At 40.3% G+C, this 20,403-nt stretch overlaps 1 protein-coding gene across 2 annotated transcripts; it reads right to left on the bottom strand.

The window, feature by feature from the left end:
* Positions 1 to 7,099: 7,099 nt before the first annotated feature.
* On the bottom strand, positions 7,100 to 19,936 carry LOC111573839 (cell division control protein 42 homolog). 2 transcript variants are annotated; one of them, XM_023278179.3, is made up of 6 exons: positions 19,800 to 19,935; positions 15,627 to 15,767; positions 15,042 to 15,114; positions 14,365 to 14,474; positions 14,002 to 14,199; positions 7,100 to 8,921 (listed from the first exon to the last, which is right to left on the bottom strand). In XM_023278179.3, exons 2-6 carry the CDS (start codon positions 15,729 to 15,731, stop codon positions 8,832 to 8,834), a joined length of 576 nt encoding a protein of 191 aa, XP_023133947.1. In that variant the 5' UTR covers positions 15,732 to 15,767; positions 19,800 to 19,935; the 3' UTR covers positions 7,100 to 8,831. The 2 variants fall into 2 exon arrangements, with proteins under 2 accessions (XP_023133947.1, XP_023133948.1); XM_023278180.3 differs by lacking the exon at positions 7,100 to 8,921 and adding an exon at positions 9,665 to 11,686 and having other exon boundaries at positions 19,800 to 19,936.
* Between the last annotated feature and the right edge of the window lie 467 nt (positions 19,937 to 20,403).

Here is a 20,403-nt window from a genome sequence, read left to right as displayed (position 1 = left end):
TTTGCCCTGAAACGTCCACGTTGTGCAACACGAGTGGAGCGGGCATTACATTCAGGCTGGTGGGCATCAAGATACGCACACCAAGGCCTCACATCTCACAGACAACATGAATTCATTGTATGTTACTTCACACCACCTGTAAGTTTTATGTCTTTTCTAGAAATAAGTGCAAGTCAGGTCAATCAAATGGTGGGAAAGCTGGGAACTCCACTAAGTTCAACCTTGTGTTTTCTACAAATTGCAGTGTTCTGCTGTAATTTTGCATCATCAAACTTTGTGGTCACCACAAGTTACAACTGGGAAAAATCACATGAACTATGAATCTCCCTACCTAGGACTTCTGTTTTCTAACTTTGATTAGCTGCATTTGAACATGATTTATGGGAGAAAAAAAGGATTTGTGTCATGAAATGTAATGACAGGCCCAAAACACAGACAGTAAAGATGGTTGATCATGGAGTAATTTGAAGTTAGTGTGCAGGAGGCAGTGACAGGAGAGTTCAATGATGATCCCTCACTACTGGATAAAGTTTGTGAACCATGACAGACTAAACAGCTACCACTAAAAGTCTGGATTTCAGCCTTAACTTGCACACAGTTGTTCTTCCATTATATCCAAGAACAGTGTTGTGGTACAAGACAAGCTGTGCTTCACGGAGTCATCCAGTCACAACTACTTGTATGCATGACGTGTGATTTGCTCACGGAACTGTACAAAAGTAAAGAAAAATCATCTAAAGGTGAATGACAATTTCTAACATAAATGTGTAAGTATGATTTGATGAGAAAGCACAGAATTTTGTTACTTTAAACATTCATTAATTCATTTTCTTTTGCTTATACAGGGTTGGGTCCAAGTGACAGCAGGCCAAGCCGGTCATTCTTGAGGTTCTTCTCACCAAAAACATTTTCCAGCTAATTCTGGGGGATCCCAAGGCTTTCCCAGGCCAGAGCACCAACTCCAAACTCCCTCCAAATGTTTGAGTTCTTCACCCTAGGTTCTACTGCCCAGAACCCGTGACCAAAAGTGAAGTTTGAAATGTAGACTAACTACTAAATCAAGAGTTTTACCCAGATCCCTCTTTATCCGTGACAATGAATACTTTAGTGATGATGCTACACCAAGTCGACTGTCCATCTCATGCTCCATTTCCTAGATCTGTATGAACAAGACCTCGAGCTACTTAAATATCTTTTCTTGAGACAGTAATTCACCCCTGACACAGAGTATATCGACCTTGACGAGGAAGCATAACTAGCAAAATCTGTCTTCACATGTCCACTCAGTTCTGAGCAACCAAGACCTAACCTGGTACCCTATTTCTACTGAATCTTGGTTGGGTAGGATCTCATGATACAGTTCCTACAGTTTTTTTTTAAATGAATGTCCGTGCATCATGAAGATTTGAGACCAAACCTCAGACCTTTACTTCTATGACATATTACAGTGAAACTCAACCAAAGCTGTTTTTCACATCTGTCCAAACAAATTTGTCTCACCTTTAGATTGTAGTGAATTCCAAACACTTACTTGAGACCTTCCAGATGCTAGTTTATCCCGGTGTGGATCGATCAGATAAGGACGAATCGGAAAGAGATGGAGGAACATTCAGAAGTAGTGAAAGTGACAACTTCTCACACACACAGGCGGTGGATGAGGCTGTTGATGGGGGCTTTAGCTGCCGCAGCTTCATGTGTGCGTTTATAGCTGCACGTCTGTCATCAGTTGAACTGCAAAGAACTTTCTCTTAACACCTGGACACTGAACACACACACACACACACACACACACACACACACACACACACACACACACACACACACACACACACACACACACACACACACACACACAAAGCTGCCTGTGCATGCGGGTGAAAGAGAGTAGAAAGTGTGTGTGTTACATGTATCTATTAGCTAACAGCAACCTGCCGTGTCAAAATAATCCTTGCAGTGACCAGAGGAACCCTCACTTGATGACTGTCCTGCTGTCAGACACACACTCCAATCACAGCCACACGGCTTCTTCAGGTTGCCGTGGGATACTCATACACAAATGGAAATGGGAAAAAAGCCATACATGCTTGGTTCTTCATCTTAAGGTAAACATCTTTGTAACAGCAGCAACACAATCACAACACTAAAAAGTGATGTATACAAATCAACAATGAGTCTAACTTCTCAGTTTGCGCTGTTGTAATACGAAGGATAAAACCTGAATTTGCAACACATGGACAAACAGACAAATCTGTATTCTAATCATATCAGCACTAAACAAGACTAACAGGACATTGATAATATTCATCAAGAACTTAGTGCAGCTGTGGAAAACAACACTGGTAGCCAACTCCAAGGCCATCACACAAGTCACATCGAGTGTGGCATCTTCCGACGCAATGCTCTGCCTCCCACTGCATCTCAAAGAGTGGGTGCAGAAACAGATATAGAATTGGAGGAAGATGAAAAAGGGAAAGGGAAAGATGGAAGATGATCAGGACTGAGGGTATTCCTCAGGCCATTGGGAGTCATCATGAGGACGCAAGGAGGTCAGTCACCACCAAATACCTCTAGAGGGTGCTGAGAAACCAGGTCAATAAGAGGAAATAGACCCAAGCCATCAACAAGTATGCTTTACCAGCTGGAATAGAGAGCTGGCCACAGGGAGAGATAGACACCGCTGATGATAAGATGCGACACTCTTGACTGTCAGAAGGATGGCTCTGATAATGGTAGCACAAGAACAAGGCCTGAGCAACAGATCCATAGAGGGTTAGGTCTACCACAGCAGACAGGACTCCAGGTGCAGACTGCAAAGACAATCCAGCAGATAGTAGAAGGATGCAAGATGAAAGCTGGGACAGCGTACATGGAGAGACACAACCAAGTGTCTGGAATGGTGTACAGGAGCATCAGTGCTGAGTACGGACTAGAAGTTCCCACCATGGAAAGTAGTTGAGAACAACCAAGCAAAGATCATGTGGGACTTTGAGTTCCAGACTGACAAGCAGGTGATTGCAAACCAACCAACCTGACATAGTGGTGGTCAACAAGGATCAGAACAGTAACATCAGGAACAAGGAGCATGAGAAGATGTAGAAGTGCCAGGGGCTGGAGCAGCAACTGGAACAGATGTGGAAGGTAAAGGCCAAGGTGGTCCCAGTTGTAATAGAAGCATTAGGTGCTGTGGCTCCCAAACTAGGAGAGAGGCTCCACCAGATCCCATATATACAGTACATATATACAAACAAAAACAAAACAAGAAACATACAAAAGAATGGGAAGCAAGCCACGGGAGGGGGAAACTGGGACTCTTTCCTTCCTTTTACATCTATTCTCCTACTTTCTCTTTTTCTTTCTTTTCGTACAGAAATGTAACCTTTGCAATGGTCCCAAGTCTTAACAATAAGGTAAAATTTGTCCCCGACTGAGTGTCTGCTCTCCTTCTGAGACATTAAGAGATCCAGGTGATTTCCAGATTACTAACTTCTTGAAAGGCCAGCCAGGGCCACTGCCCCTCTCTGGACAGCTTTGAGGGGAGAGTCCACTGGCAGAACTCTCAGCACAGCAAGGAGAAAGTAAAAAAAACAGAATGCAGTACTGAGACATTTAAATATCATGTCTTGAGATTTCTCCCAAAATCGATGGACCTGCAGGACAGTTTGCATCAAAGTTTCTGACATTAAAGGAGGATGAGAATATCCTCATTCACTTCACTAACTATTAAACTAACTACACAGACTGTTTTGTATAACTTTAACCCACACTATGATGGATGAAGGGCACCTTTTACATCAATATGGCTGAGTTAAAAAATGAAGATGGCCTTCAATTGTTTTTCTCTTACCCCAGCATGTCCTCCTGTCTGCTGGAAAGCAGCTAAACCAGGCGGACTGGGCCAAAACTGCATCTCTACGCCACAGCCAACAATTACATGGAAACCACATTATGTTCCATATGAGAACAATAGAAACTGTCCGAGGTTCAGTACCAGCATGGCTAAGCAGGCTACATCCTATAGCTTCAGCCAGCAGTGGAGATTGACTTCACACACACACACACACACACACACACGCACACACACACACACACACACACACACACACACACACACACACACACGCACAAGTAGACCAGCCTTCAGACTCTATCTGAGATGCCTGAACATTGATTTACTGCCGAGTTCCGATAAACTGCTAAAAATCCTCAGCGTGCTTCTCATCACAAGTCAGTATCTGTGCAGATCATCATAAAATCGTCTCATAAAAGTGGGTGCAGCACACAGAGCTCCCCGCTAGCATTGGACGCGTTCTTGAGTGTGTTTTTCACTTTTCTCAAGTGTCACAGTGCGTTGCCCGGTCATTACATTCCCACCTCTGGCTGCTCGTCGCAGGCTCGACTGTGACTGGGGTACTGAAGGGGACAAAACATTTAGACTCATTTGTCAAACATGATGAAGACCAATGGAAGCCAGGTGGTGTCTCTCTGCATGTGTGTGTGGATGCAGAGGGCTGTAGAACATCTGTGAGAGTGTGTGAGTGCGTTAACACCAATATTTCAGCAGAGAGGAATGCCCTCCGTTCAGCCTGCATGATAATTAATGGCTGTCAGCATCTCTTTAGCAGAAGAAAGCGCTGACAGACAGCACTCCAGAAACGCAGGGAATGTGTGAACGCCTCACAGGGGTGGATGAGGGTGGAGGAGGTGCAGCGCAACATCCCTCCCAACCGTCTGCAGCAGATGATCCAGGTCACCAAACCTGGGATATTACCCTCATTTGCTGCCATCTGAGGAATTCCTGGACATCTGTGTGTGCTCTGAGAAAATGATACGGATCTCTCAACACAAACATTACAGCAGAGAGAGAGAGAAATGTAAAACGAGTGCCTTATTCGACTGAAAACAAACGATCAGTCATGAAGGTGCAGCAAAGTTTAAAATATGGCCAGGAGTTGTGATTTTGTGGTAAGTGTCTCAATTAGAGGACTGATGGGCAAACTAGGAGGGCTACAATGTCTACAAGTTTTAATTCAGTTAAATATTGCACTTCCATAAAGCTCTGCATTAATTAGTCATAAAATGGGCTCTGCTCTTCATCTAAGTACAGACTCAATATGTTCGAGCTAATAAAACAGCAATCCCAGTGCTGTTAGAGATATTGAATCTTTAGATTTAATAACTGGGCAAATATCCCTTGGCAGCACATTTTTAGCAGCGTGCACTCAAATGTCTGAGGAACTACCGACTGAACAACAGATTCTTTCTTTGCCAATAGGAAAAATTACATGTTTATTTGTATATACAGCAGAAAAGTGAGATCTAATCCCAAGCGGAGATGCACTTTGAAGCCAGGTGTTAACAAGACCTAAGGCCATTCCAAGATGTCCCTGTTGTGTTCAGGTCTGGGCTCTGACTTTGCTACTTCGGAATGTGAATTTTCTTTCTTGAGAAGTCACTCTATTGCATATTTACTTAGATTTTTAGAGTCACTCTTTGCTGCATCACCCAACTTCCACTGGTTATTGGCTGGTAAAACACCACCTTGACATTTTCCTGAAAGATACCTTGATAAACTTGGGGATGAGGATTTCACGTTGGTATATACGTTACACATAATGGTACATTTTCTTAGATAAGGGAACCAATCTTAGTTTTTGTCAGTCCACAAAACATTTGTTCACAAGAACTGTGGTGTCACCGTAAGTTTTGGAAAACATCCAGTGCAAAGATAAGTTGTTTTTTCAGGAGAGCAGCAGGTTCTTCTGTGATGTCCAGTGATAAACAGCGTACCTTTCCAATGAACTATGATAGAATTCCTTTAAGCCTGTTACTCTGGCCTTTTGTTGTTTTTTACTAATTGAGATTTCTGTCTTGTGGTTTTTAGGGTCATCTTAGTGGGCTCCCCCATGTGTAGGGAAGGAAATCTCAGAACTAAATCATCTGCATTTATTTGAGCATTTGAGGCTGTTTAGTAACTCCTCTGAGCTTCATGCAAATCAGCAATTCTTGATGGTAAGTGTCCTGAGATCTCTTTGTGAGTCATGTTTCAGTTCAGATAAAATGTTTGACTGTAGCTTTAGTGGATTCAGTTGGCTTCAGGGTTTCTAATGTATTATTTAGAATGGACAAAAACAATTAAATGATTTGAGTGTCATTAGTTTATGTATTGTGTTTGCTCACAATTTTAACTAAGAGGAAGACCTGACCATATTTATTGCCAAATTATCCATAATTGATCAACACCAGGCTATGATCACATCACTCATGTTTGTCTCGGTACACTGGTTGCCTTTGTGTTTTAGGGTGATTTTAAGATTTTCCATATCATACTGTTATAAGCTTTGAGGTTAACATTCCAATCTCTTATTAACACATAAAGAACGGGGTGCTGGATTACTTCATACATTTTCAGTCCATATATTCACACTTTCTGCCTTTATGGACGTCTGCATTATTAATATGATTTTGCCTCCATGGTGTCACCCTTGAAGCATCTATTATTTTTCACACATTTAATATGTTGTTCATCTTTTTAAAATGAAAGAATTTTTTTTTGGGGGGGGTGTCAATTTAATTTTTTGTTCTTTTAAAATGATTGGGTTTCCATCTTCAATCACACCATGTGCACAGACACTTTAACAGTGTGGAGTTTATACAGCAGGAAAAAACACCTCAATGGCTGGTGTGCGGTACCACAGTTCAGGATCATTTCCGTCTATCAGCTTCCACTGAAGGGCACCAAAAACTGGGGTGATGTCTGAGTAGAGAGCACCTCCTGCTGGCTGAACGCACCACAACAGCCTCATTCAAATGTAATGCCCCAAACACTTGAAGCATAAACTGAATACAGCCTGACAACAAGACGAAGTCAGTCACACATATTACCTGCTATAAAAAAAGAAAACACATATAGATGGCATGTAAGCCACCTTAACTTTTAGGTCCACCATTAATCCTGGTTTTACCTTTGGTTTTCTGAGGTGTTCTGACAGAGAAAAAAGGCTTACTTTGCAGTTTTGAAAGCATTTAGGTTGGTGAGAAGCAGTTTTTTCTGCCATTTAGCGGTCACAGCAAAAGTAAATTAATGGCAAGGCAAAAGTGGTAAAGGCAATTAAGGTATAAGTTTAATATTTTTGAAAAGAATGCATATACAAAGAACAAAGACTTTAGACAAAGCATCTGGTTTGCACCAAAAAAAAACAAAAACAAAAAACAGAAAACAACAGGTTATAATAATCATACTGACTTGGGTTGGACATCAACCCAACTCTAAGCCACCAGTAAAGAAAAACGAGAACCAACCAATCACAAATAATCTTTACTAAACAGTCTCTCTGCCATTGGAGGTTGTTTTTATTTTCAACTAAACCAATCAGAGGTTTTCTTGGTATAAACTGGCAGGTAAGAGTTCAGATGAGTTCCGACCCCTAAATGTAAAAGGAGTGAAAGTAACCTTTTTTTATATATATTTATATATATAAAATTAAAAAATAAAACAGCACAAACAGAAATAATGAAGAAAAAAAAGATTTTGGTAAAAACACCTGGAGCCTACATCAACATTGTGTGCCAGCTTACATTATAATTACATCTGTTAAACCTATCATTTAGAACAGAGACCAAGGCTCAGCTACACGCAGCACCATGCAGTTTGAATGGGGACAACAGACATTCAGCCTGGACACAACAGTACAGGAAGGCACCAAATTCTGACCTGGCACAGAAATCTGGTGGAAATTAAAAGTTCACTGTTCAACTGTCTAAAAATGAAACTCCAGCCAAGAAGAGTCTGTTTAACATTGATGTGTCTGCTGTACCCGTTCTAAGAGTAAGGTGATGACAAAGTTAAAACTGTATTCTGCTTCAGCCTCCCTTGGTCCCTGGCAACGCATGAAGAACTCACCGCTTGTTCTGCTAACACTGTTTAAGTTCCCTGTATCTAAAAGGCCAATTCCTGTGGTCGACAAGCAGACCCCTTACTACCGGATGCCTTTAGCTCTTCAAGTGGTTACCACACTCCAAATTGACTGCAACTCTGCACTGTGGAAGTCTGCATTAAGTGGACTGCATACGAGATGGCAATATTTACCAATTCAATCTGCTCAAAGAGCTCTGTGGAACTTCAGCTGTATTGCTCCGAATTACTGAATGAACCCAGTCAGACCCACACAGTGTCCTTAGTGGTTAAGAGTGCGCCGATTTGGAACATGGAATAAATATCTCAGACTTGTCATGTGTTTGAGGAGGAAGGGGTTTGTTGGCAAACAAAAACAAGACAGCACTACTTCATTAGCATTTTCTTGTGGTAGTGTTGAGAAAGACCGTAGGGGGTTGGGGCAATGAGTGTGCTCGTCAACAGAGGCGACAGGAGCAGCAGCACGAGCAGCCACCAATCAGGTGGCAGGGGGAGGGACTGGGGCGGGGCTTGTATCCACGAAACCCTTACATTGGCTTAAGATAACTAAACAAACACTGACTGAATTAAAATCAAGCTACTTTTAAGCTTGACAGTATAATTTCTACTTGGTGTAAGCTTGGTATCTGGATCCGCTGCCCTGCCCAGAGCCCACAGCAGCCTGTCGGCCAGGTTAGGTTCATCTTCTGTCCCAAACTCAAACTTAAGGGTGAAGCTTCGTATTATTGCAGAGAGTTATCTGAAACTTGGTAGGCTGGTTTCTTTCTAGTCTTCCCTGTGGACGACAATGCTGTCAATCAGCCTTAGCAGAGCAAGGGAAGGGGGTGTGGGGGGCAGGTGGCTGGATGGGGGTTGGGGGACAGGGGGTGTATGTATTTAAGGTGTGTGTATGTGTGTTTGCGCTTTGAAAAGGAGCCTCTCATAGCAGCACACATCTGCGTTTCTTCTTGGGCTCTGGGGGCTCCAATGCAGCCAATATCGCCTCATCAAACACATTCTTTAGGCCTTTCTGTGAACACAAACATACAAACACAATGAGGGAGCTGTGCAAACACACACAGGTCAAATAAAAGAAAAAAGGTTGCAGGGAAACAAAGTAAGTTTAAGTGCATTAAACTGAGCAAAAATAATATTTTAAAGGGCATTTAGAGGGGTGAAATAAAGACTTATGGATGTAAGAGCTGTTGGGCACAACAAACAATATTATTTAATTTGCAAATAATTTCAAGGTGTTTAAATCAGATGTACAAAAAAAACTCAACGTAATGTTATGTGGTTGTTTCAGTTAGTTGTGTGAACAAGAATGGGGATAAAGTGTCTACAACATAAATCACATGCATGTTTGAGTGCAAAGTGGCTGCTGAAATCAAAGGCAAGTCAAATAAGTGGAGGAAAAACAGAACACAACCCCTGACCCCCACACCTCCTCGTCTATTCTTGACTTTGTCCTTCAAAATTAAAAGCAGACATACAGATTCAACACATATGTGACACGTTTTAAAATAAAAACAAACATCACCACAAGCTAGCACTGTGCTCAAACTAGGAGATGAATCTGTCTTTGTATTTTCTCCTGAGCAGAGCTGCTTACACCATGAGCTCAGTCATGTGAAGCAACCACAGCTGCTGTGCCACAGTGCTGCACTATGCAGTAAACCAGTAATCCCCTCTGTGTTGCTTAAGTCAGCCATCTAACCATACTTAATTATTCTCTAACAAAGCACTGATAAAAGAAGGGAGCCATAGATGAGAGCAAGTTCATTTGTCCTTTATTAATTCATTTCACAAGTAAATTCACACAGTTATAGCTTTTATTATCTGGACTTTCAAAATAGAACAAAATGCACCACAGGCAATGGCACATTAATGTCATATATAGGGAAAGTTGGGCCAAAAGAGTCATGAAACATTTTTCTGAATGAAAATCAAGAATGGGTTAGCTATAAACCAAATCAATTAGTACCATTATTGCAGCATACAGGAAAACTATCTGGTGGTTCTGTTGTCTAAAGCCCCTGACAGATGTACTCTCCTTTCTGTTAATCTGATGGCATCTTAACTTGTCAGCCTCATGTTTGAAGTCTAGTTACTTTTCTGGTCAAGTGACGACTAATTTTACTAGGTCGGATTTAGTACCATTTCTGTGTCTTTCAACACAGTACGAGTCGAATTTCACGCCATCAGACTAACGGATAAGCACGGATAAATGACAAAATCTGAGTTATGTGAAGTCATCATCATCAAATAATCTGTTGATTACACAGATAAACTGATCTGTAGTTTGGTCACTAAAATATCAGAAAATGCTGAAAAAGGTAAGACGCTTAAATGTCTCCTTTTGTCCACGATCATTCAGTTCATGGTCACAGAACAGTAAATATTCGCACTTAAGAAGCTGCAGTCAGAAAATTTTGAATTTTTTCCTAATTGATCATCAAAACAGTCGTCGATTAATCTAACAGGTGACCACTAATTATTTGTTGCAGCTCCAGTCTTAAAAAGGGTGTGAGAAAAAAATGACTGTAAAACTGACCAATGCCATCACTTAAACAAATTTATGTTACAAATTTTAAGTCTAAAAAGGCCAAACATTACCTATATATGACTTGAGTACTTACAAGCCCTAAATATAACCATAGTCAGCCTTTAAGTTTTATTAAATTGGGCATCTACTGTAGAAGTACAAAAAATACATGAACATTAGAAATGGAAGTACTGTTTATTGTCGAGATCAATCTCAGCCTGTAAAGCTATCGCTCTCCACATTAAAGGAGAATTGCAACCTGCCGTATTCTTTCATGCATGGGGCTATTGCAGCTCTAGTGGTCGTGCAAACTTTTCACACCCCACCTCCTTGTAGAGACTAGAAAAAAACAAGGGCTTGCATAAACACTGTGTGCATGCTGCTTGTTTTGTTTTGTTATCCAAAAAGATGATTTACATGAATACCTTTAAACGTAACTTACCGTTTGGTCTTTGAAAGATAAAGCAAAAAGCAAACCAGCCATTACAGGTCAATAATTTCTGTGCTTACTGAGATCCAAATAAAGTTTTAAACAACTCCTGTAAAAATCAGTGTTTTTGGAAAGCTGCAGGGAGCAGAAGAAGAGTGCAAAGCTGACATGACCCACAGAGCTGCAACAGCCACATTAATAGGAAACAAACTGGGTTGAAATAAACTGGAATTTTCCTTCAACTGTAATGGGAAAAGGGGACAGACTAACTTAAACAATGGCTATGTTGCAAAAATATCCTACAATCTCGGTAAGATTTAACTCTACTGTCAGTCGAGGGCCACACTAATGAGCATGGGGCCAAAGCAGCAAAACTGAGACAGTGGTGGAATGCAAGATCTATGGTAATAAACCACTTAAGAGGTAAAGGATGAAGTTATGTTACCACACCAACCAAATCAATTTAGAGAAGGCAACAAGTGTAAGTGCAGAAAGGCCTTGATTCATTAAATCAGGCCACAGACCAAAGACTAGCTGAAATGCACTCTCAATGCAGAGCTGACTGACAGAATGCTTAGTTTAGATGACTAAAATTGAAATTGATGAGATTTCTAAAGCAGCAAATGTAAAGAGGAATAATGAAGGAAGGAGAGGGAAGAAAGAGAGATAGGAAAGGGAATGAAAAATGGAGAGAATAATAGCAATCAAAGGAGGAAGAGTGGTACACAGTTTAAAATATACAGCATTTCCTCTTTCTTTGCGTCTCGGGTGGCTCTAGGGCAGCTAGGATAGCTTCGTCAAATACATTCTTCAGCCCTCGCTACAACAACAGGAGAGGGAAGAGAACAACAGTACGATTAGCACAGCGAACATGGAAATAGAGAGATGGGGAGGAGGATAAGAGGAACATGGCAGAACAAGGAGGAAAGTTGCTGTGTGAAAAACAGAGATGGTTTAAAGGTTGAACATGTAAAGATGATGCATGGCACAAAGCTAAAGAGTCAATGCAGCAGTGTAGCGACGGACTCTACAGAGAAGGCAGGCATTTAACGGGGGAGCTGGAAGTGAGGCAGGGGCTGAGTGCTGAGAGACAGGAAACAGGAAATGACATCAGCAGGTATGCAACCATTGTGCCAGGGAGAGAGGGGGAGTAGGAAGGAGGAAGCCGGGGGGTGGAGCGCTACACCTCAGCTCCATCAACACCATTGTTTTCTGTCTGAATGACAACTAACTCCCCTGTTGTCCTCTGATTACTGTTCCCTCTGCTTGCTGCCTTTTCCAGAGTTTACAGCAAAGCATCAATGGCAGTACAAATACTCAGGTTTTCATTGAGCAGATCACTGATTTATTAATTAGACAGTCCAACACTCAATACTAAGGTGCCATGTCCAATAGTGAGCATTATAAAGATCGTAAATGTTATAAATGACATAATCAAGAACAAAGATTTGGACAGTTTTGATATCATTAAATCTCAGTACAGCATTTGAAACAGGGGATTATGACCTACTCCTAGAGAGATTGAAAAATTGGATTGGGCTCTCAGAAATGTTTTGTGGGTGGTTGAGATCACACTTTATGTTCTAAGCATTAGTAATTATGAATTTGAAAGTAGTGCCACAAGGATCGATTCCTGAGCAACTTCTCTTCAGTCTGGACATGCTACCCTTTTATTCATATTTTCCAAAACTTTAGGGTAGCTTATCCTAGTTGAGACATCCAGATCAATCTAACACTCACCAATTTACTATGGACATACAGCAATGCAATAAAACTTTCTTTAACTCAATATAGACAAGGCTAAAAAAAAATTTTATTTGGCAATTAGGAAGCAGGGCTGGTGCTCAGTGCTGACATTGTGTCCTGGGTACTAGCTAACTAGTAGCTAGGTCAAAAAACTGTAACTAAATTCTCATTCTGCCATCTGGAAAACATAGCCAAACTGAGAAACTTTGTGTCTGCACTAAATTTAGAAAAACCCATGCATGTTTGTATTGCCTGTAGAGTGGACTACTGTAATGGAAACCAGCCTGGCCTCCCTGATAAGACCATGAGACATTTACAACTCATTCAAAATGCAGCTGCTATAATACTGACAAACACCAAAGAAAGGACCCATTACTCCAGTTCTTGGGTCTATACACCGAATCCCTTTTAAATGTAGAGCTGAATAAGGCCTTATTTACCGTCTGTAAATCTCTGAAGACTGTTCGTTATTTCACTGTTAATACATAAAGCATTTCTCCCTTGATGTCGAAGCATACTGATGAAAGTCTCTAAACCACAGATCCAAACTTCCAGGGTTTCATGCGTAACAAAACTAAGGAACGAACACTGTTCATGTACAGGGTTGCTTTCAGTGCCATTATACTTCTTCAGATTTGGTTTCTTGTTCAAGCAAGTATGGTAGAATTACTCTAATAATACAATTTGTCACAGCAGCTAAGAATAGCTTCACAGTGGTTGAACAGAAATGTGGGTGAGCTGGTGTGATCGAGCTGCAGTGAGTGGTGAAGGGAGAGTTGCATCTCACCCATTTTGAGGCAAGAAGGGATTATTTTTAATGGAAAAAAACTTCTAAATTGATAACTTTTATACATATATGATTTTTCAGGGGTTGAATCAATGAACAAAGAAGGACTTGGGAGTGGAAAACAACCAAAACATGCTACCAGAGACATGGCTCATTTTGGATAAAATGAAGTTATAATTTCATTTTAACTACAGCACTTCACCAACTAGCAAGGCACTACATCGTCAAAATACTCGAACCAAGTATTTTACAAAGACTTATAGATCAATTTCACTGTGTGAACAGGTTAAAGGCAGTGACAGCTACTTAACAAACCAGCCAAGGGTAGACTGCTTACTATAAGGAGAAAATCATATGAAAAATATCTGATATTTACTTATGAGAAACAACTCTGACCTCGCAAGACAAAAATTTCAACAAAAAGAAACCAGCATGCAAACAAAACTCATTTTCGATATTGTGCACATAGCAGAGGGGAAAGGGATATGTTCCTCTTTCCTCCACTTTCTGAGTTCTTGCCATTGAGGTGTAAATCATACATGTGTTCAAGAAGGTGCAGAATGTGAGACTGTAAATCTAATATATTTACTTATTTATATTACCTGCGTGAGGGCTGAGCACTCCACATATTTCACAGCCTTGAGGTCTCTTGCCAGCTTCTCAGCCGTCTCCGGAGTGATGGGCTTTTGCTTGTTCTTAGCCAGTTTCTCTATAGTGGAAGGGTCGTCCCGCAAGTCAATCTGAGTCCCAACTAGAAGGAAGGGCGTCTTTGGACAGTGGTGGGTAATTTCTGGAACCCACTGGATGTACAAACATAACAGTCAATAAACTTTGACACAAGAGCGTAAAGTTGTTTTCATTTGTTCAGACAATAAAAAAAATCTAAATCAAAACAAAGCATACAAATTTAAGAACTGTGCGTCAAAAAGAACAGCTGTTAAAATAAATGAAAATACTAAACCCACCTTTTCTTTGACATTTTCAAAGGAGGATGGGGACACGACGGAGAAACAGACAAGGAAGACATCTGTTTGAGGATAACTCAGAGGTCGCAACCTGTCGTAATCTTCCTGACCTGGAGAAAACACATACAAGTATGTTTAATTGGCATGTCATGGCTATCCAGTTACCAGCACTGAAATACTTGAGAAAGTTCAACATCTCTGTCAGCAGAAACAGGCAGAACAACAAACCACAGGAAACACCTCAGGCTAAAAAAACCCAACACAAACTAGGTATGTTAACGATTACTGGTTAATTGAGTATTTGCCATTATTAATTTCACCAATCAAAATAACTAATAAGATTTAAGAGAAAGTACATGCATGTCAGGAAAACCACATGATTGTATTCAAAGCAGTTACATATGGACTCAGAATGATGTCCACACAGTTCATTTTGTGTTTCTGATGAATCAACTACTGATTGATAAGGCCAACTACTGTTAAGAAAATGTTCGAAATTTGCATCCCTCACAGCAATGCTACATTCACAAAATTTTGCATGTGAATGGAAAGTGAAAAGACAACTCATATGGTAGTTGGACTCTAACTCCAGTCAACAGTATGATGCTCAATAAACTTGACAGAAACAATGAATTCACAATAAAGAAAGGAAAGGCACTGACAAAAGAAGGACATACCTGCTGTATCAAACAATCCGAGAGTGTAGGGCTCTCCTCCAATCATTACAGTTACAGCATAATTATCAAACACCTGCAACACACACACCAAAATTCAGTGAGAATCCTCATCATACAGTAGTGAACTATGTATACATTGTATTACCACAGTTTTGACAAATATTGCAAAAAAAGGACTGAATGATATATTGCTTCAGCATTGACACTGCAATGTGTGCATGCCCAATAGTCACACCACAGGAAGTGTGGTGTGAAGTAAGGCAACTTAACTCAAATCAATCATGTTACAACTTTTTTCTTTCTTTTTACTGCTTGATAGAAAAGTATCTACAAGAGAAATCTGTCTAATTAAACTTTGACCTGAAAACACTGACTTGATCACAGTGTCTTGCAATTGTTACCACTACATGAGACAGCATGATTAATTTGTTTGACCAATGAAATCTGCACCACACTGCTCTGTATGACGAAGTCTCTGCCAATATTTCAACATGAGAGAAGTTCCAAACAGCAGAGAGTAATCACTCTATCTATACATCTATCTATCTATATCTATCACATTTACATGGAGATTGATATACTTACCGTAGGTACATATTCAGAGGGAAACTTGTTTGTGGTGTAAGAAATTAGCAGGCAGGTTTTACCCACCGCACCGTCCCCAACTACAACACACTTGATGGTCTGCATAGCTGTTTTTTACAGTCTTTGCTAATCATCCAAGATCTGGAACAGAAAAAAAAGTAAAATTCATTAGTTGACTGAACTATTTACTCCCAGGTTGAACAATCAAGTGCCATGGGACACTCGCGACTTTAAAAAGTTGAACACCAGCTGGTTATCAGTCAAGTACAAAATGATGGTGAATCCCTGGAACTGTTTGACACAATTCAGATGTGGAGAAATAGATATGTTGATCAACAGATATTTCCATTTAGTAATTAAGCACTAAAAATGATTTAACAATATAGTAACATTAATTTCCCATACGGTGAAAATCTACTTTTATTGTTCTGTGGTTGTTAGAAACTTGCGTGGGTAAAGCCCAAGTTGTTAAGATATGAAGACGTGTACTTCTGTCATTCCTTAAGCTCCTACAAAAACTGGACGAACTAGACTACCTTTACAAAACAGACAGAGTTTGACCCGGGTACCACCTTGCATTTAACTAACCAATAGTCGTCTGCCGTTTAGCTCAAATTTGTTATAACACTTTCCTTACTTGCCCACTGCTTCCAAGTGAACCATTCTGAATGAGCAGCTGCCTCTCAGTTCACCAGGTCAGTTGACTATCTATAGCGACTTTGGCTAACTCTGAAACGTCTCAGCCCCAAGTAAAGCACATCAAATGTTCTGCTGTTGGCGGCAAGTATGAACACAGGCATCTGACGAACTAAAGACCCGGTGGATTACTTATATTAACAATGACTATGTCACCACAACTCTTAGTGTTTGACTGTTGTTCAGCTAACGTTACCATTAGTTCAGGGCAGAGCTGTATGGAATTTGTAAAGCTGAGGGATATTCAGAGATGGTGGAAACTGTAAGAGCAATCTGTGTTACTGTGTTCAGTGCAAGCCAGGTAAACTCAGCCAGTTTTTACATCTGTTTGCTTCTCTCCCGCACTCTGTGCTCACATATACTGCATTTTAATACAGCCACCATATCCAATGAAGCTGTTCTCATTTACATATTTTTCATGTGGTTTCATTTGTCAGACAACAATGACAGCAGCAGCAAACTGTTTTTCAGAGCAAAATAGCCAGTTTGACACAGGGCTAAAACCAATCATTATCAAGTCATGTACAAATTAACCATATTAATTTTAAGCTCCAACACTGAAAGACACACTGTGAGACATGTGAGACTTCTATTAACTTACTGAAAGGGGTCCAATATGAGACCTTTAAGGACTGCTCTGTGACAGACAAGTTCGTTGTGACAGGGGTGTGAAAGCTTAACAAGCACAGAATTGAACAAAAATTGCTGTCCTTGCTAGCTTTAAGGACACTTACATCTGTAGAAGTCATGTGGCTGCACCACCTGCACACACCAAAGATAAAACTATGCTCAAGGAAATTGTGAAGCAAAATCTGAAATGATTCACTTGACTTTTGGTGAAAACACAGCGCATGCATTATGTGAGTCACAGCATTCTCCTGTTTCTCTTCCACAAGTTACAGTATGTCAGTGCTAAGCCACTGCAGAGCTCTGCACCACTGTGTGGGGGTGGGGGTGTCATTGAGAGAAGCAGAAGGGACAAAACTGCAGGCACCAAATATTACAGTGTGAACAGTCTAACAAGGCCACAGAACACAGGTAGATGGTCCTGCAGACACAAAATGGAATGCAATAGAATTCTTCAACATACAAATCCTTTGCAAACTGGGCTGGTATTGTATTAGACAGAACATTATGTTGTATTTACAGGAATATTCATTGGAAAATAGTGCATCATCCGGACACCTTCCTGCAGGGCATCGACAGAATTATATTAAGGAGCATTCAATTTGTTCCTTTAAGATCTTTCTTCAGTGTATTAAACCATGCAATACAACTAATACTACTCTCAATACCAACAATATTTGTCTATATCTTACATTTCAGTATCAACCCAGTTCACCAAATAAATACATTTTTGTATTAACGACATGACAAAAATTAAGTTCTATCTGAAATCCCCTTAACAGGATATGTAAAGGCTTCCTATCCAGGAAGTTATGGTACAATATTGCACAGTAATATGATTAAGGTATAAAGCAACTAATAGATCACAATTTGTGCTATTGGAAGTTTGCAATTACAAAAAATCAATTCTGTGAGCAACCAGCAACTCTGGAAATAAAACAATTTGGGTGATTCGGGTTGGCAATTTCATGAACAGTATGTCTGCTCAAGTACAACATTGTGTTACACATTATTGGTCTGATTTTTCATATTGTCATATGCACTTTGGGTGTTACCTATCTAAACCTGATAGTCTCATCTTACTGAAACAATACTATCTGGACAGTTGTCTGAAATGTTAAAAAGGTGATGCATCACTCAGAGTGTTATAAGCATCCTCATAAAATGCCTTCAAATATTCTGAATTACCCTAATGTAAAGAGGCCACATTACATCTTATTTTGATTACCAATGTTAATAATAGCCCATATTATGTTGGATCTACCACATTCCAAAACACAGCATCAAGGAAAGTTGAGCTTTAGACAACAACTAGACCAATTTTTGAGCAAGAGTAAATTTTCTGAGGGAATTGTAAGGAGGACTACATTAGCCACTTTGCTTACTGAAAAAACTGTTTTACTGTAAAATGACCACTGATATATCCATACAACAGCATATGAACTGACATACAACACTATTCTGTGGGGCAAACATGTGACCTATCATTCATAGGACAACATGTGACTGAAAAAACTGAAACGTCTCATTAGGAGTACAGTTATATTGAAGCCAAACAATGCAGTAAAGCCACTGGCGCTGAGCAACAGAGGGCTGAGGTACAGCTGCAATAGCACAGCCAAACTTAATCCAGCATTTGTGTTTTTAGGCCACCGAGCACTTTGAGGGCAGGCCAGCTTAAAGCAATGAAGGCATCTGACATTCCGTTTGTTGTGGGAGTTTCTCCCTGATATAAGGCTGCATACATGAAATTTCCCGTGTATGAGCAGGCAGTCTGTGCAGCTGATCAGACCTACTACTGTGTGCATTTCTGTTGAAAATGTAAAACTTCTGCCAACAACAGAATCAAACATCCCTGCGGTCTGGACTTGCGATATATCGCATTTAGCAACATCTCCTCAATAACTGGTCCCACCTTCCTGCCAACTTCATCTGAGAAAAGGATTAAATCATTCTCTTCAGCAGAGGAGGAAAATCCTTTGTATTTGAAACTTGACACACGCAGCCCTCAAGTCAAAGAGATCAATCACAAGCCTCGTCTATTGACATCGACACAAAATGGAAAACTAGACTTTCTATTCCAACAGGGTCCTCACAACTTATGACATGTCCAGCTAGGTAACCGCAAATATTGTGAGAAATTGTCACCATCATCCTGTATGTGTGACTGCATAACAACAACATTTTAACATCACTCTTAAGAGACGGCTACCGTTTACAGTACAGGTAGTCTGGCTACATTAGCTTTAGCTGCTACATTTCGGCCACATCCCCGGCCTCAATCTGGCCTAATTTCCTGCCGGTTGTTAAAATGCTACATTTACTAACCGTCTTTCTGTTTATCCGATTGATATTGTGAATCTAAACCTTAGTACTCAAACGTGACGCTGTACAACTGCAACCCAGAATCATACTTTCAATCTGAAAAAGACGAATTAACCTAGCGCTCGTTATGCCTTACATTCAGCTTGTTAACCAGCTACCCGCTAACTACTAACTAGTTAAATCTTTGGCCAGCTACTAGCTTTACTCAATGTCCAAGGTATGTTCTATTGTCGTTTCACAAGAACGGCAATAAATTTGAACACGGTCGCTACACAGGCTCAAGAGGTTTATTTACTTGCCGGTCTAATGTTACAGACCGCTTGCTTGCTTCGCTAGCTAACTACTGTCCTCCCCAATTAGCTTGCGAGCTAACCTTAGCGGATGCTGGTGCTAAGTGACTTATCTGCGTTGGAAATTACAATACACGTACCGCATACGAACAGTATACATAATGTTGACTATATTTAAACTGAACACAAGCCACATTTTTATCCCAATAACATAAAAAATGCATTTTTTCCGTACCGTATCCTCTATTTGTGTCTTTAAGTCGGGCGTTGGCAGCTCCGCGCTAGGGGCTTCCCAGTCAGCAGAACAGGGACACGCAGCGTAGTGAAGCACTACGTAATTACGTTAATGAATTTCAATACATCCACAATACTTTAATTATCTGAAGCCTAACCAAAGATAAGATCAGGATGTTAAACAATTGGCGATTTCAGCAATGAAGAACGCGAATAATGTTCGGTTGTCTAAAATCAAGATGTTATCCCAACGTAAAAATTTATCCCTTCTCCAGCTACTTCCTGTCGCTTGTAAATACAGTATTTTGACGCAGAATAGTTCAAAATGTGATCCACCGATTCTGTACAGTATTTATGCATAAATCTTACTATACAGTCTTGAATTCTGCCCTATGTGCATTTTGTTTCCAGACTAAACCTGCTTTTCTTGCAATGATGAGCTAAGTTCTCTACTACTTTTGTTTCACCACAAGAAATATGAAAAAAACAGGTGCAGGATCCCCAACAAAACAGAGAGATTCACCAATTTCTCCATCAAATTAATGTATTCTGTCCTCTTTCCACTGTACTTGGAGCTGGAAGTTTGACCTACATAAGTACATTAC

The sequence above is a fragment of the Amphiprion ocellaris genome, chromosome 5 (assembly GCF_022539595.1).
Source record: "Amphiprion ocellaris isolate individual 3 ecotype Okinawa chromosome 5, ASM2253959v1, whole genome shotgun sequence".
In the NCBI taxonomy this organism is placed as follows: domain Eukaryota; kingdom Metazoa; phylum Chordata; class Actinopteri; family Pomacentridae; genus Amphiprion; species Amphiprion ocellaris.
The sequence above is the reverse complement of the archived record's forward strand: the minus strand, read 5'-3'. Positions and strand labels throughout refer to the sequence as shown.

Excerpts from the sequence above, each read along its gene's own strand:
- LOC111573839 (XM_023278180.3), bottom strand. The coding sequence starts at position 15,731 with ATGCAGACCATCAAGTGTGTTGTAGTTGGGGACGGTGCGGTGGGTAAA. Across the intron at positions 15,115-15,626 it reads CCTCTGAATATGTACCTACG|GTGTTTGATAATTATGCTGT; the intron begins GTAAGTATATCA and ends TGTGTGTTGCAG. Across the intron at positions 11,687-14,001 it reads AGTGCTCAGCCCTCACGCAG|CGAGGGCTGAAGAATGTATT; the intron begins GTAATATAAATA and ends CTGTTGTTGTAG.